The 19,068-nt window shown below is 36.7% G+C and overlaps 1 protein-coding gene across 3 annotated transcripts in view; it reads right to left on the bottom strand.

Moving 5' to 3' along the window:
- The window catches only part of SHF (Src homology 2 domain containing F), a 107,269-nt gene that overhangs the window by 32,146 nt on the left and 56,055 nt on the right, over positions 1–19,068 (bottom strand). For 2 of the 3 annotated variants that reach the window (XM_053461852.1, XM_053461854.1), the window contains exons 3-4: positions 14,020–14,238; positions 1,747–1,905 (exon numbers count right to left, since the gene is read on the bottom strand). In XM_053461852.1, coding sequence (XP_053317827.1) covers positions 1,747–1,905; positions 14,020–14,238 — 378 coding nt within the window. The remainder of the gene's footprint in view (positions 1–1,746; positions 1,906–14,019; positions 14,239–19,068) is intronic. The other variant, XM_053461853.1, reaches the window with a different exon arrangement.

The following is a 19,068-nucleotide window of genomic DNA, read 5'->3' as shown; positions in this document are numbered from 1 at the left end:
CTCTTCCAATCACTTTTCCTTTATAATGAATTATAATGCTGCAGAATTGTTTATTTTTTTTCAGGAATTGCTGTTTAACAAAAGTTAGCGAGCCATGTGTTTTTAATTTACCCATTATTCCAAATTAACAATTTCAATCTTGGGCTGAAGAGGACAATACAGGGGCTGGGGGGACATGACAGGGCTGGTGGGGACAATACAGGGGCTGGTGGGGACAATACAGGGGCTGGTGGGGACAATACATGGGTTCTGAAGGGGGTATGACAGGGGCTCGGGGTGGACCTGGTGGGGACATGGCAGAGGCTTGGTTTATGATTGGGGCTGACAGGGACAATAAAGAGTTAAAGTGATCTGATGGAAGAGAGATCATATGAAACCAGGTGCTGGTTATTTGGTAGAAGAGGACATGATATGGAAGCTGTAGCATATGACTTGGTGAAAGGAAATAAAATATGGAGGTTGGTATAGATCAGGTCTACACATCTGTGGAGCGGCAGATCGAATTAGTGTTTGGCACTTTCAGCCAGCAGCCCATCTGCATATCTTTTCCTGGATATCTTAAAGTATTGCCTTTAAATAATTTATGGTCATTAATTTACTTGCAAGGCATTGGCTGTTGATAGTATTTTGTGAGGCATACGTATAGTATATAGAATTATTATTTTGCTGTTGAGGATAGCCATGTCAGTTTATTGGCAAATCCACTTTAAGACAGAAACTAGATTAGATATGGATTTAGGATTCCTGACTACAACTTCACATAAGATTTCCTACATTTACTAACAGCTCACAATCATAACGGGACATTTTCTTCTGTCTTGGTGTCTAGTATTACATGCTTTCTTTTTGAATGCTTGTGTGGGATTATCATTCTCTTCTCTGATGAAGCTTTTTATTAGTCACCTTCACCCTGCCTTCTTCCCCCAACACATACTTCTCTTATGGACCTAATTAGATCACAGGGACCTGTACCTTATCAGTCCTTTTTTTTTTTCAGACAGTGACCTGGAAGTAATGTGTGACTTCTTCTGTTTAAACCCACTAAAGCAGGCACAATACGCCCAGGCTTCGGTATAGCCGAGGTGTACAGCTGGGTCACTTAACACAATGCAATGTCACCCTGCAATCGTAGCGTGGCAGCTTGCACAGAGTGTGATAGGCTTTATGCAAGTTAAGAGTGTGAGTATGTATGCTTTAAGAGCGTATAGGGGTGAGTTAACATATGTTATTAGAGTAAGTGTGTGTTAGCATATTGTGTATGTATATGATGTTAGTATGAGTTAGTGTGTGTAAGTATGTGTGTTACTTGTTGGGGGAAGCAAAAACAAAAAAAGGCACTCTGGCACCCCTGCTTGAAAGTAACACATTTCTATAGAGCCATAATGTGAACTTATTTCTCATATTTTTATTGAAATGTTGTCCCAAAAAGGCACAAATCAACTTCTTAAAAAGGGCATAGTATTAACCTTGTAGGGGGTTATCCAGTGAACCATAAGTTTGCGATAAGATAAAACATTTTCAGTTTTCTGAGTTCAACTGTTGTCACTTTCTTTGAAAGGAAAGGCTAAGATGGCCCTGTGCAATGCATAGTTCAATCAGTTAGTAACATTCATTAAGTCTTACTATTTATCTTGGACCCAAGATCACTGGGGATGGCTCTGCATATTGCCTAATGAAGTGTTATCTGACTGAACTCTAGTTAGAACTTTAGAAAAGTACAATATTTGTTTTAAGTCTGAAACCCACCATTGGTGTCTTCAAGGCTGCCCTGGGATGGTAAGTATGGAGAAGATGGAGGCTGCTGCGAAAATGACGCATTCGTATCACTTTCTTGGTTGGCCATGTTGCTGTCCAGTTGTCCCACTGGCGGTGGCCAAGGAAGGTCTTGGATTACCTTCATTTCAACTGTTTGAAGAACCAGTAGTAGAAGAGACAGGAAGGAAGCCCAAAAGAGACAAAGAAAGGACAAAGAAACAAGTACAGGTTGAGAATAGACAGAGAGTGCCACAATCTAGGTGTTAGAAGCAGAAAGTACAGAAATGAGGAAACATCCATCATACTAATGCACCAGAGAGATAGTGCTATTTAACAGAATTATATCACTTCTACATGGTTGCTTCAGACACTGCAATTACCGAGGGCCATGGCATGCCTGATTTACAATCAATATACTGATTTATTCATTGGCTACAAGGAGCAGTCATCTTGTTCTTCATACAAGCATGGTACTCTAACATTTTTGTTAACACGGTTACTTGTAAAATGTTATATACTATGGGGATCCTTGACATCACTAGGTTCCTATTTATTAATTTAAATACCAACATTTTGGTTGAATCAGGGTAATTATTAAGGGACATTTGTCCATGTTCTAAGCTCTCCACAACAGCTCTCCTCTGTTATGAAGAGAAGACCAAGGAAAGGGAGGGCTGCTCAGAAGTGGGGTTTGTTGGAGGACATGTGAGTGGCCCACTTGAGAATGATTGTTCCAGGTCTCATTAACATTAAAGACACTGGTTAAAATCCATTAAAATTGTATTTTGTTGAATAAAATGATGTAATATACATAATGTAACGCTACTTAATTAGGATAGATATTCATGTCTAAAGTGGGAAGAAACACGGTTAAGAGATGTAATTAAAAGGCTAGACTGCAAAGCGGGGATTTGGGGAAAATCTTAATATAAGCATGCATCATTTAAAAGTAAATGAATAAACCAAAGAGCTGATGCTGTTTTGAAGACAAATGGTGATCACACCAAATAATGATTTTATTTAGATTTTTCATGTTTGTTTACTCTGCATTTTGTGAAATGATAAAAGTAAACTAATAACATGTCTATTTTTAAAGCATTTCTTTTTTACTTTACAAGGATATCCTCACAAAATCTTTGCACATCACTGCATATATATGATGGTTATGCGAGTCCATCATCACAAAACCTCATATTAATTATACAGTTCAGAGGTAATGATCCCCAAAACATAAAATAATTGTGAGCATTAACTACATTTTCTCTGGATTTACTTTCCAGTCACTCCGGGCTACTAGCATCTCCCAGCGATCTAAAGGTGTAATTGTTGGAACTGGTGGCCAGCAGAACATGGGTTCCACTCTTAGGACTATCCTGACAAATTCAGCAGTACTAATGCCTCTAATTAGTAGGAAAAAGTACTGAAGATGCCATTGGAAAAGGCAGGTTCAGTTTAAATTCAGGAAAAATACATTTCTGCAGAAGAACAATTTGACATACATTTTATAGATCACAGAGCTACTCTAAAACATTTGTTTCATACCCTGTGCTGTATTTGGTAATATATGCAACTGTGTGTGTATATATGAAAAAGAAAAAAAAGGAAAAAAAAAAAAAAAAGACATTTTGTAGTTGTCCGTTATTAAAACTTAATGACCATTCGCTTCAGAAGCTTTTTGTGGTAATGTTATTTTAGTTACTCACACTTTAGCCTGGCTCAGGAACATTCTGATTAACTCAGCTGGGAATATGTCATTAATATATGCAGAGCTGCCATTTCAACACCCTATCTGACAGAAGGAAACCTGATGACATCACCCCTCTGAATGCAGAGGACGAAGAATTCCATTACAGGTCCTTAGTCACTTAAAAAGGTTAATGCCCATAAATATAACCTATGGAGTAATGTGCTGGGCTTATTCAACAGACGGTGTAATAAGAGGTAATTTAAGAAGCTGTGACTCATCCAAAATAATTTTCTAAAAAAATATAGAACCCCGTAATTACTACTCTTAACTCTTTATCACAGGCAACCAATCTAAAAGTAATGTAAATAATAATAATCAGTTGTCAGTATGTATGTATGTATGTGTAAATGAGTGAGTGTATGTATGTACGTATAAATGTGAGGGAGCAGCTTCACATGATCAATGAGGACAAGAAAGGAGGAGGCCAAAGTTATTTATGATGTATTTTGTCACATTGATTATATATCTTCCAATGTACGACAATAAAAGCATTATGGTTATTAGGTATCAGCTTAATTAAAAAAAAATACAGTAATTAAAGGAAACTATTAAGATGTGATAGAATCCAAATACACAGACTGTTTTTGTGAGTATGCAATATTTTCAGAGGTGAAAGCGTAAAGTAGTTTTTCCTTCCGTTATTAATCTGCTTTAACAGTTTCAGGTTCTGCCTCCTCGTTGGAAATTAAGCTATTTGTTCTTTTAGTTCTGTATGTAGAGCTAAAGGAAGAGGTCCATAGAGCATTGGATTTCAAAGAGAGCGGGGAACTTGAAATCTATGTGCTTTTCATTTTGAAGAACCTTAAACTGTTCTCTGAGGATATGGCAGCAGATGCTTGCTAGCTTTGAAGAACCCTAATCAGAGACAAACTCACCTATGCATCACTCATCAACAGCGGGTTAGCAAGATTTTAATGACCTCAGAATTAACTGCAATAGCCTCGTAGTCCCCAGGAGGCTTGGCCCACGGTTTAGATTACATAAAACCTTCCGTGTTTCTGCAGCATTTATACTTTCAAAAAGACAAGGACTCTTATTGTACTGTGCATTGCAAAGTGATTCTGACAAGCCCTTCTTTCCATCACACCTTCTCTGCTGGAGGCATCTGCTGTGGTTTAATGGTAGATACAACCCAAAGACTGGATTCTGTGACATTAACTACATGATCCATCACTTAATAATACACAGGCAGCTGCTGTCAGCCTGCATTTCTTAATCCCTCCTTCTCAGCACCACTGTTTCGTCAATATTTTTGGGTAGGCTGGTGTCATTTCCTAGAGAAGGTCACATACAGTATTAGAGTAATAATGGCATTCAACAGAATAGGCTTTGTCATTTGAAAGGCGGCCCTCGTACGTTTTTTGCCACTAACCAGCAATGATCTTACATCTGTGATATTAAATAGCTGTATGCCTACTCATTAATGGGGACGATTAGGAGATTTTTAAAAAGATTATAAAAATATAAGCAATTATAAGGATACTTTATTAGACCTGTTAGAAAGACCAAACCTTTCCCTGTACTGTAATTACTATTAATGCTCTCAAACAAGACTACTAGCAATGATGACATTTCTAAACCCGAATGAATAAAGTGTTAAATTACTGCATCTGCATTAACACCCCTCACAGCTTGCCACTGATTTGTCTTAGGCATTATCATACCCTTGCTGCTGGAACCCATACAGCCTTTGAAAGATGGATATACCATTTAAAGTGAATCATTTATCCCAACTCCTATAATTTAATACTATAGAGAACCTATATAAAAGGCACTTACATTTATAGCATTTATACGTTGCTTAATTTAAACTGTTTGTATTAGCATACCTGGGAACTCTCTACTTCCCTTCCTACAATAGCATGTGTCCCACGCTGTCAGCAGGAGCGCCCCCAGACATCAGTGGGACATTATTCCCGCATCTTAGAAACAGCTTTTTATCTATATGCCCCAGAACCAGCGTGCCTGCGCTACCTTTGACAAACAGTACACACTACTGTCGTTTTTATTTGGTCTCTTTTTCAGGATTTTTCTGTCTGCTACACTGAAACCCCATACATGAACTGTGAGATCTGAACTTTTGAAAAGCCACAAGAGATAATAATTGCTGCATCACAGTATGGAGTACACATCGTGTGCACACACATTTGTGTTCATCTCATTCTGTAGTAGTGTTACACAATCCCCATCACTGCAGCTATTGTAGCTGTGTGGTATAGATGCTGGTTCTTTCTGTTTATAGCGGATAGTGGTGCACTGTTAGCATCACTGCTTATTTTAGGACTAAATTCTCCAATTGTTGTATGTGTAATATCCCTTTCCAATTAGTTGGGAAAGTGATTATCATAAAAGTGACATTGTGTACCTAAACCTGCCAACCTCCTGTCCTCAGGACTTCATTATCATCATTATTGCTCCCCGTTACATTTTGTTCCAAGATACTTAATTGTTGTTGATTTGCTCAATGAGACTTTGTAAATGTTGTTACTATTTTTATCACATTAATAAGGTTCATTTGGTTCAGAGTTTAAGCATTCCTTCTTCCGCCGTACCCCACAACTCCCATACAGATTTAAGACATCTGGGACTAGCCCCATCCCTATATAGGCTGAACCCTGCCCCTTGGGCATCTAGCGCCACCCAAAAATATTATCGTCACCAGTGACTACACCACAGTGTAACTTTAAATAAATAAATAAATAAAAAGTAATCTTATCTAAAAGAGGTAAACAAAAATGTGCTTGCAAATTTAATAAAAAATATATAAGGAAGAAAGTCTTCTCAGCTCAGCACATTTTCAAAACCTTTGCTACGGCAAATGAAATATTAAAAAAGGTCTACAAATATCCAAAGCTGGATAAACATTATGCGGCTTAATGTGCTGAAAATTTCCCTCTGGTATATAGATACTTTCAAGATTAATTTCAGTCATGAAGCAGAGAAGGCAAGCATGAAAAAGATTGAGTGGCCTATATAAGGCTGGCACAAGCACAGTCTACAAAACAAACAAAAAAGGGAAAAAAAAGTTATTTTTTGTATTATATAGTCTGCAACATATTTATTCATGGGATTTCTATAAGTTTGACCTCAAGTCTCTGGGTGAATTCTTGATTCCCTGGGTCAGTTTCTTTTTTTTCTGGTCTTGAGAGCAGGATATGGCCACATCCACTCTTGAAAAATAACTCGACCACAGGAGAGATAGCTGCGGGTAGCCTACTCTGGGAAGTCCCCAAATAATCTCATCCTTTTCCATGTTAACATGTCTTTCTACAGTGGCTGGATAGGCCTAACCTTGCCTCAAAGCTCCTCCACGTAGAGAGAGCATAGAGTCATGAAATGCACTCCTGCTTAGCCGATTTCAACCAGCGCCCGGATATTCATCTAACCGTTTCGCCCAGAATGAAGTAACTTAAATGTTGGTTTAGTCAACATACTTGTAGCTAATTTCTGCAAGAGTGAAGGATGGGGTTTTTAATGACATTGTATAATCACACTCTTTAATGTGAATACAAAGGTGCCGTATTACATATTCTGTTATTATTAGGTTGCATGGTAACAACAACTTATGTTTGTAAAAGCCGAGTGTTTTAGCTGATATAATACATTTATGTCAAGGTTCTGTAGGCCAGAAAATTCCCTTGAGTGCTTATGTATAATTTCACTTTTTTCCTGAAAATGGGTCTAACGCCATTACACATTTTAATTACATACCTAAATACACATGCATTACAAAATGCTGTCAAAACTGTCAAACATTATCCAAGACCTATTTTCCATTCACTCAAGAGAAGAAAGACAAGGTTTGGAATAACAAAAATAGGTGTAATGTTTAAAAGAACAAGGTGTGTAATTATATGACAAAGTAGGGGGTTTCAAGGCAATTCCTTGCATTTTATTTTCCTATAAAGTCTATAGAAAACACATCATTTTTTGCTTTAATTTCCATTTTACATCTTACTTGCCAATAGTCAAAGTAGGTGCTCACCTTTGATGTACAACAACATTTGAAATGGTCAAGGAGACACACATTTGTTATAGGTTAGAAGCTAGCGTTAGGGCTTTGAATATTTGCGACCTATTTATGTGCTGCCGAATTAAGAATAATAAAAATATATTTTAACATTTTACCTTATACTTGACTAAATTATTTCCGGCTCCATCTTGATAGAATGCCAATGACCTAATGTCGGCATTGTATTACTTTTATTATATGGTACTGGTGCTGTACAGGGCTGGACTTGGGAAGAAAAGCGGCCCTAGCTCTTTAAGGCAAGCAGCCACTAAATGATGCACTTGCACTTACTCAGCCTGCAGTTGTGTATATCGAGCCGCACATTAAAAGCCCGTGCACCCGTGCAAGAGTAAAGCCACACCGACATATGGCTTCCCGCACTATACCAGGGTAGAAAAACCTAAAACCGGCTGTCACATAACAACCAATGGGTAGGGAGATAAACTTGTCAGCTGTTATTGAAAAGGTGGTAGTTCTCACCTCTCCTAACTTAAATAGGGTATAACACCCCCTCCCATCCTCAAGCCTCCACAACCAGCCCAGTATACGAGGGCTTATCAGTTTGCCCACAGCCATGCATCCCTTCACATGAGACATTCTGGACTGCTTCAACCATTTTGAAACACCTGAATGACAGTTGTAGACGTGTCTACGTTAGGAAATTGTAAATGGAATTAGCAATTTTAGATTTCTAAAAGCAATAGAAAATTACTTCCCATACTAACTTTTTTAGGCACAAGGTTGTGGCCTCTTCTAACTAAACTGCATACACCGATTCTTAGTAAGGTACCTTATCTACTACAAGACAGACAATGCAGTGCTCAAGGCATAAAGTATATATAGCATATAATGCACAACATACAGGTGCATAGGAACAGCTGCTCAAACGGTGAGACCAAAGTACAATACAAAAGCAGGCTGGACCGCAAATAAAAATCAATAATATTTCTTCCATTTCTAAAATGCAGAGGTACAGAAATCTACTCCCTTATCTACTGCACATGCGGGGTCTAACCTCATTTCATTACAACATGCTAATAATGAGCAAGTGCTTAGTCCAGTCTATGATGGACACATACCACCAAGCATTTCAAGGAAGAACACTTGCTGTAGGGACTGACCCTAGAAGACTGGTGTCTTGGGCAGTGCATAACCCGTGACATCATTAATACCTACAGCTGTTAATTAATTTGGCCAAACGACACACTAAATTACATAGGCATACACATTAGATAGACATACACATTAACACTGAGCTGTATTTTTGTGGGTCTTTGTTCTGTGACTACGCACCTCAAATACTTTGACTAAAAACATGAACAGATGGGTCTTTAGTATATTGTAAAACGTCTATATACCATCTGGGCACATTGTCAAACAAAATCTGTAAGGTTGGGAGTGCATCTGGTAACAGCCTCTCCGGACATCATATAAATTGTCCTCTTTAGTCCTCATGGTGACCACTGCTTTAAATGTCAAGAAAGCTTTTTAAGTGGGTATTTTCATGAATGTTCAGACGTTTAAAATGATTTACAGATGTTATCCATTCCATATGTTCAAGTAAACAGAACTTGAAACACAATGTATCTGGGTAGACACAGTTCCAGTAACAAAATTACAACTATATACATTATGTTATATCACTATTGTATTTAGTGCAACAAAATATTCTGATACTTCTTCACCGCTCTAGGTGCACTTTTAGCAATCCTATTGGCAGCAAACACCTTTGATTTTTGGCATTTAAACTATAAAGAAACACAATGTATCTACTTGACCTTGGCTGAGGGCATGCTAGCGCATGGCACACATGCACGGTATCACTTTTAGCTCAGTAAACCTTAATTAAGATTGTTTGCATAATTTAAATATTTATGCATATATTCCAAATGTTATACAGCACGGTGAATAATACAGTTACATGACTGAGAACACTGCTTACACCTGATTTGAGATTACAAAATAATATTTAAATGAGATATATACCAGAGCAGCAACATCTCCCCTGACTAATCAGAGAAACTCCAAGACACAACAGGGGAACTAGAAACATATCACATAGATAAATAATCTTCAATGACCTTACACTCAGCCACACAAATATTAGATGGCTGGATGATGCAGCAACTAAAATCATAAAAAAGATGGAGCACACCCACAGGTCTTCTTATCCGAAAAAAACATCAATGTTTCACTCCACTGCATGAAGGCTTTTTAAATCAAGTTCATAAATATACAGTACTGTGCAAAGGTTTTAGGCAGGTGTGAAAAAATGCAGTAACCTAAGAATGCTTTCAAAAATAGACACATTCATAGTCTATTCTTTAGCATTTAACAAAAATGCAAAGTAAGTTAACAGAAGAAAAATCTAAATCAAATTATTATTTGGCGTTTGCCTTCAAATTAGCATCAATTCTTCTAGGTGCATTTGCACACAGGTTTTTAAGGAACATGGCAGGTAGGACGTTCCAAACATCTTGGAGAATGATTTACATTTTTTTGTGGATTTAGGCAACCTCAGGTGCCTCTTTCTTCATGTAATCCCATGCAGACCCGATGATGTCCATACCATCATTTCCAGGACCTCTTCTTAATGTTCTTAATGTTTTGGCCGTATATTTGCAGTCAAATTTGGGGCTAATCAGATGCCTCCCGTATAGTATTGCATGATGAATAAGTATCTGCCTGTACTTCTCAACATTGAGGAGACCATTAATTCTTACCAAATCCCCAACTCCATTTGCAGAAATGCAGCCCCAAATCTGCTAGCAAACCACTCATTCTTGTACCGCTCTCCAGCCCTTCTATTAACAAACTGCCTTTTGCCACAGCCAAATATTTCAGTTCGGAGCATCTGCTGCCATTTTTATGCAACCCCAGTTCCTGAGTTGCTTGTCCTTGGTTCTGCTTACAAGGTATGGCTTTTTAGCAGCAAGTCATCCACAAAGACCACTTCTGACCAGACTTCTCACTGATGGACGTCTTCTGATTGTGAAGGGAGGTAAGCATGGTGTGTCTTTCATCTGCACTCCGTTTCCTTGGCCGACTACTGCACCTACAGTGCTCAACATTGCCTGTTTCTTTGTGTTTCTTCAAAGGAGCTTGGACAGAACATCAGGAAACCCATGTCTGCCTTGAAATTTCTGCCCGGCAGAGACTTTGTTTCTTGTTGCTGGGCCGAGTCTTGCAATGGTGTATAACTTTTTATATTAAACTCCTCAGCAAAACCTCGCTGGTACTCAACCAGTTTTACTCCTCCTAAACAGCTGTTTCAGTTAATGATTATGTTACAACCTACATTTTAAATTGATGAACATTAGCACCGCTTTGTTTAATCATACATCTGACTATATGCCTACCAAATTTCTGATTTTGTGCAAGTGTAAGATGAATTGATGCTGTTGTGAAGGCAAAGGGTGATCACACCAAATATTGATTTGATTTAGACTTTTCATTTCTGCATCCACTCTGCATTTTGTTAAATGATAAAAGAAAACTATTTGCATGTCTATTTTGAATGCATTCTGACTTTACCGCCTTTTTTCACACCTACATAGTACTGTATATGTGTGCAAATATATAAAACACACACAGAACATGGATTTCTTAGCTCCAAAAGAATACAAATTAGATGATACAGTAAATTATTTTGATCAAATTCAGTATCCACTGTGAAAACTTACAGAAAGAGCCAGATGATGGCCACATCCTAAAGGAAGTAGGTAAGGCTGCAGACATAATGATAGTCAACCATCCACTATTAAGTTAACAAACTAATAGTTATTTCCTTTCAACCTACAAATAATAACTCCTCCTAGGCCATTTCTGTATCATCAAACGTTTGTAATATATAGTATTTTACTGTTATTGTTCGTCGTATTACACACAAAGCTGCATGCTAAAGGAAAAATATAACTACAGTTATTAAACAAATAAACTTTAAAGAAAAATCTTTATAAAAATTATGTGATTTGGATCCCTAGGAAACGTAATCCCATCCAGACGACGAGCCTACTACATACTAAATTGGCTATTACAAATGAGGAATACTTCTTATTAACTGTGTCTCTAGGAATTAGTCAGTTTAATGAGAGCTAATGATATTTCCCCATTCTGCGGGAGTCTGGATGCCGGAATTTAACTGGCCAGAACATGTTATTGTCATTTCTGTCAATGACAATTAGACACAAGTTTAATAAGCGCACAATGTTCTTATTCCAACCACGTGGCCTTCTATGTCCTCTAGTGATGAACTTTGCAATGTAGTTTCTCTTCTTGATTGGGCCATTAAGGCACTGGTTTAAACATACCAACATCTAAGGCAGGCATGTCCAAAGTCCGGCCCGCGGGCCAATTGCGGCCCTCGTTCCAGACTGATAAGGCCCCACAGATAAGTTGCCCAGTTAAATTTGCATTTAATTTTAATGGTTCAAAGAATGTCAGGCCAAATGGTCGGCCCTCGCACATGTTCACTTCATCAAATCTGGCACTCTTCGAAAAAAGTTTGGACATGCCTGATCTAAGGGATACTTGTCCAGTTAAACTGGTGTTTACTTTAACTTTGACACATTAACCAAAACAAATGTCAACATAATCCAATATCAGATGATTTTCGATCTCCCTCCTATCTCCTTTATGCCCCAAGGGACTGTGAAAGGCTTGGCAGAGAAAGGATACTTATGAGTTATTGATAATTTTCTACAATATCCCTAAATAATTAAAGTAGTTGACAGCAGTTTAGTGTAGAATGACCTGTCCCCACATTTTACCCTTTCAATCATATCTATTTTACCAAAATCAACATTGTTGCATACTGAATAACTTACGATAAAGTTAAAAAATAAAAACAAATGATTCTGTAAATAGATTTCCAAATTCCAGGACCTCTGAAACAGATTGTCCAATATTATGGAGGGATGACTACAACATCCCAACTACAACTCGAGATTTGTGAAACAGGAGTATGATATTAGCACAAAAATCCATCTGTAAAGGAATCTGTGGGGCAGGAGGGAATTCCATTTTGGGTTGCGTCAAAAATTAAACAAAATATAAATTGACAAAACTGTTTATTTAAAATGAAATCAGTGTCAGCTTGAATATCACGGTCGTCATTTTTTATTATTTTAAAAACTGGTAAACATGCAACACTGTACACAGCTCATACGAAAAGGGATGGTATCCTTCAGCTGTTACTCTAGCATAATCATCCCTAGAAGTAACTATATTAGGAGAAAAAATATATTGGGACTTCGCCTTTAAAAATGAAAAGATTGTTCATTACAAACAGCATTCGCACTAGCCGGTCCTAACCATATTTTATTTACTATTCTGTGCTTCATGAAGGCAGCCGTAATTAGATTGTAAAATGTGTCTCTTTACTGCAATGCAGGGTAGCTCAACAATATATATTTTCACATAAATATCATATATGCATAAAAGTGATTTATGAATATAAGAAAAAAAATATTCAGATGTGCCAAAGTAGATATTATACTTTCTTGTCTCTATTTAATTAATCCAAAGTGAATTATAATTAGAAATGCAATTCTAAAATCTTTTTTTTTTCTCACTGGATTGTTATATTTCAGGTTAATGGTGCATTTTAATTGTTAAATTTTAGCACGCTGTAAATATTATTAATAGAAACAAACAAAAATAGAAGTAGTGTAATGGATTGACTCCCACATCTGATAAAGGCTCAGATTTTTTATTATGAAACAATTAGCAAAATAATAAAAATAATAATAAAAACTGTGAGAATAAATATAATTCCCATGACAGCTGAAGTGACAAAAAAATGCAAAATGTACAAGATTAGAAGACATTTACAAGACTAGTCTCATGTTAACATATGCAAAATTCTACTATTTTGGCCAATTGCAAGCATATTTAACTGGAGCTTGGAGGTAAATGCCCAATTTACCATAGGGGCCTTATCATTAACCCAATGTCCTGGTATGTGCATTTTTCACCTTCCCTTTGCATACAGTGTCTCAGATAGCTAACTAAAGAAAATAATTATTGCCACTGAAATAACATACAATGTAGTTATTAACATACAATGTACTCATGTGAACAAAGCATGTGTCAATTGTGTAACTGTATACCTGTGTACACAATCTGAAAAACAAAAACTGTCTGCGCTTCTGTTTTTTGTATACATTGTACAGCCAATACACTGTTTCTTGCTGCATGCTTACACCTGTTTGGTAGGCCTCGTATTACACATTTGTATTATTTGAGCCTGTGACTAGCTTAGCGCACCAACATTTTTTCTTTTCCCTGTTTACACAATACGAAATACAGGAGTAAGGCAGGAAGATGTACTCAGTTCAAGTATGATGGGCAATAACAACAAATCCAACATGCACTAAAACATTATCATGGTTTTCCCTTTCGGCCATTATTCATTCTGTATTAAATACAACACAATGTCCTTTGTATCCCTGTGCCACCATGTTGGTTGTTTATTTTCATATGTTTAAGACAAATGTTGACTGACCTGCAAAGGCTTTTGAGATTCGATCTTTCTTCCATTCCCAAGGTTGGTCGTACTCTTCGGGAGGCCTCTCGTCATCTTGTGGCAATCTAGATTCACGCGGCCGTTGGCTTGCTGATATTTCCCCTTCTGAATCAAATCCATTTTCAGAGGGCTCATACGGAGTATCATACAAATGTAATGGTTTACAGGGCAGCTCCTTGGATTCTCTTCTACGAATTTCTACAAAAAAAAAAAGTACATATATATATATATATTATTCAGAGCATCATCAACACAACTACAAAATATAACAGGATATGGACTCATTTATACATCTCAATATAATTTCACGGTGGAACAATTCCTATCATCCATGTACCAAAAGTGACTTTGGTAGATAGTGGAATTCATCATATGACAGAAAGGGCAAAAGAACCAAGTTTCCTGTTATACGACACATACTAATAATAAATGGAATATATTTTCTAATAAAATGTAAAGGTCATCATCCAGGTTCTATTGGTAAGGAAAATAAATGTGAAAGTTCCTGACTGCTGTAAACGATAAAGAGTCTCCAAGCCGGTTAGCATTGATCCCTTAATTTCTATATCCAGATCTTTGGTACTTGTACAGATTTACATGCAGCGATTCTTTCCATGCTATAGTTATATCTGCCCATAGCTCAAGGTATTTCATGTAAGAAGAAGATCTTTCTAGCATTAAGCTTTTAAGAACATAAGCTAAAAATGTGTGTAAGAGTAAGTCCCAGCAGGAGTTAAGCATCTTGTTTTTATGCCCTTAATATAACTGTGAAAAGCGCCATTACCAGATTAGGAAAAAATAAATAGCCTGGAATTTTACATGAATAATTCCACACACGTTCATGATCTATGTATCTATTATTGTTTTTATTCCAGCTATTGAATATCATGTAATGTTAATCAGCTACATCCAACAGATAATGTTAGATTTTAGCTGGAAAATGGTTTTATGTTTAGCTATCTGCATTTATATTACAGCATCGCCTACTATCAAGAGTTTCTACTTTTTGTTTTGTAAAACTATTATATACCCTGGCCCTAATCTTACATTGTTTAGCTCACATCTTGTACTGTATGTTTTGTGCTTTACGACAATAACTTCAGTATTTTCCCCTGAAAACATTCTGGGAAAGCCACCCTGTGGGGCTGATCCCAGTGGATGACTGGCTTGGACAGTCTAAACTTGTCCCAATCTATCTTTTGCTTTGCGTTACTGGAGGAGCTTCCTCTTCCTTATGGTGGTCTAGTGGAAGATGGGGAGAGCCTCCAATGATCTGCACATTAAAACCTCTGCATAGTGCATTATATAGATGTGTGCCTGAAGAGGTACACATTTCCTTCATGAACCTCCCTTCTAATTGCATTGTGCGGGCTTACACCTGAATATATTATGAATGCCTTGCAGACAGTGAAAACTGCCTAGGTAAGCAGAATGTGCTAGGTAAGAATGGGAACATTTTTTGGAAAAGTGTCTGCTATATTGCACATATACAGTATATAATACGCCCAATAAGAATATACAGAAATTGTGTTACACAAAAGATTTTACATTACTAAAATGTTCTGCTTAATGAACTTAAATATATATAATATCATACAATTTTATAATTATTATTTCTTAAAATAATTCAACTGATTACAGAGTGTGTTTACATCCAAATGAACCTGAAAAGGCCAAATACATGAAATTACAGTAACTGAATATTAATTCTTTACCTAGATCTGTTCCTAGCCATCTCCAGTAGAGGAGGTCTAGACTCTAGCCAATGATGATCTATTTGTGTGTTATCTTTAATCATTGGAAGTCTGGTATATTCCTATGGAGCTAAAAACAAAATATCAATAATGACACAATTGCTCAGACAATCGGTTGTATATCGTAGCACAAGGTTTGCTTGTTTTTTTGTCTAAACAAATGATGGATGAACTGGCTATGACCACAGAGGATCAATAGCATCATGACCTGATCCATCTTCTTCTGTAGTTCTAGTAGAACTCTATCACTAGCCACGCTGAATTTCTGCACCCATATGCAAGAAGAGGCTGTCCACTGTACTTTTCCACTCATTGTTTTCTCACTAGAGTAACAGAGAACTGAAAAACCCATTTATACCTTTTGTTATCCCCATGATACTACGACCAAATTATTTTAGTAAATTTTAAACAAGTAAAATTTAAACAATGTGAACATTTGCAAAACTGTATTATTACAGGACCATGGATCTCATAGAAAAAGTTTTGTTAATCTGCTACAGTTTTCAAAGAATAAAAAAACGAATAAAATGGTTGGATCCTATGTGAACTGGGTTGAAATAGAGAATGGTTGGCTTCCAACTAGAATTGAGAACATCTTTCAAAGACTCGCTTTCCACTGACTTGCATAGCCAGAATTAGAACTTTTATTGGATCTTTATTTCCATTGACCAAAATCAAATTATATAGTTCTTGCCAGCCTCTACCTTCAAATTGTGCAGTGTTAGAATATCTGTAGAATAAGCACCACATCTTTTTTTTTTAGAAATTGGGTTTGTGATTAAATCCGCTGGTCCCAAGTCAGCAGTTTCTCTCATTGCTTTACTTGTTGATTATAGCCCCATCTAATTATAGATGAAATCATTATGCTTAACAGCGGGCTGATGGACAGTGGTCTGTAACCAAGGCTTTTAATCACTTAGTGAAATAAAACAGCCACTCCAATTAAGCGACTCTTGATTACATAGAGAAAAACATGCTGTCCCTGAGGTGCAGAGAAGATTCACCAATTCAATTTCCAGCAAATATATTGTGAGAGGGGGCCCTCCTCGGTGAGTATTAATGAATCATCAATAGTTACATAGTTTGTGTACAGCTGGGGACTACCATTTCATATAGTTTAAAAACCAACACCCTTTCTTTGTAGAATCGATGTCTGGGACAGATAACTAATACCCAGGGCTTGCGCATGAACACATGCTTCCACATGCAAGCCCTGACCTGGAACACCCAACTAAAAAAGATCATTCACCAAAACTATGACGGCATGCTGCTGTAAGACAAGTTACAGGGCTGTATACCTCTGAGATGTCAGAAATACTGGCACAGTGAAATAAAATTTGTTTGCTTCAATAAACCCTAAAATATTTCTGCCCTTCTAATAGTAATAGATGTTCTATTACAATTCCCTTACAAAAAATTACTGCAGTTTTTCTGAAGTAATACTGCAGTTTTTTGGACATGAAAAAACTGCAATACTGCACTTTTACTGCACTTTTTTTTTATATTGCAAACCTACAGTTGTAATTCAATATACTGCAGCTTTATTGCATTTGTACTTCCGTACAAAAATAACTGCAGTACAGTGAAGTACAAATGCAGTAAAACTGCAGTAAATGTGCAGTAATACTGCGGTAAAAGTGCAGTATTGCAGTTTTTTCATGTCCAAAAAACTGCAGTATTACTTCAGAAAAACTGCAGTAATTTTTTCGTAAGGGTTATTTTGAAGTATCTAGTTTAAATGTATCATGCATATTAGTCTAGTGCTTTATAGTTGTTTTCTCTTTTCTACATATAGCTTGTATGCTGTTTATTTACATAGCCTATTTTGTCCTGTGAGTGAATAGTCTTAGATTAAAAAAAAATAACAAAATGGGACCAAATTATTATTATTATTAATATTGAGACACATGACCATCTTTACGGAATTCTTAAACATGTTCTTTGCTCCTCAAATTGTGCATGATATGTTCCAAAAATAGCAGAATACTTTTCAGACACCCAATAATGACGGAACCGAAAGGGTAAGTACCAGTGAGAGCGTTATTCTCCAGATTAGGTACCCTTACCTTATGTATTAAATACACTAGTCTTTTTCATAAAATATTGTAATATATTTTTGATTTAGGTATACATGTTTTTTTATACAAAACCTGTGCCTTCTCTTACATCCATTTTTTTTGTTAGTTCTGACAAAAGTATATATATCATTTTTTTATTTCTTTGAAGCTCATGTAGGTAGATATAAGGGTTGTCAATGACCCTCAATACTTAAAATACTTAAGAAAAAGCTGTTCCAGATCTTTTAGATATTTCCCTTTAGCTTCAGATTGCTACTCTCTACCTTCATATAGTATCACATTATGTTCCAGCACTGGCAGTCCCTAACTGCCTGCTGAGTAACCTGCAGAACACACAGAGGACCAATATGCTTGCATTGCCTTCCTTCTATGCTCTGTTAATCCTTTATCGCATCCTATGTTTGACAATGTGTTATTATATATTAGAAATTCCTATGCAGTTTGTCACTGTTCTTTATGCCCAATGCTTCGCTGCACTGCAGAATAGGTTAGGTGATTTCAAAAAGGATGTACAGAAAGTCCCAGTTATGCCATTGGCAGTAAAATGAGAAAAAAAAGCTGGCAAGTAAAGAAATGTAGGACAAGGGAGCAGGCCATGCCTGTCTGGTCGACAGCAGCGAGCTGGAACGAGTGGCGTTGCCCAGTGTTCACACAACATCTGCTGAAAAAAATCTCAGGGTGGTAATGGAGAGGAAATCATGAATACAACAAACAGATCATTGTTCCACGGAGACATATTGTACAGTTTAAGAAGAAGAATATTTACGTAAACCTGCAGCATTTAATGTGATCATTTTGCATAACAATGCATCTTGGAAAAAAAATATTACAGAATTTGCAATTGGTGCTTCTGTGAATTCATCCAAATAATATTCCTTTGCAAAAATGCATTCCTCCAATACAGCCCACAGTTCAGGTCAAATGCTACTTAAATGTACGTCACATAAATAGGTGTCTCTCTAATAGTATAACATAGTATAGTATTTGAATTTTTGTTTCCTTTTATTTTATTTGATTTTTAGAAAAAATATGGCAAATCAGCTGGGAAAACTGTAATTTCAGTTACACTAGTCCTTTAAGACTTTTCTCAAGTCCTTGCATTTACAACCTTGCTTGCCCCATTATTCTTGATGTCCCAATCATGTCTCTCATATTACTCCCTGTCCTTATTCTAATGCGACAATAGGCATGTTCCA

This window comes from Spea bombifrons, chromosome 4 (genome assembly GCF_027358695.1).
Source record: "Spea bombifrons isolate aSpeBom1 chromosome 4, aSpeBom1.2.pri, whole genome shotgun sequence".
Classification (NCBI taxonomy): Eukaryota; Metazoa; Chordata; class Amphibia; order Anura; family Pelobatidae; genus Spea; species Spea bombifrons.
Note: the sequence above shows the minus strand (reverse complement) of the source record. Positions and strands in the feature narration are given on the sequence as shown.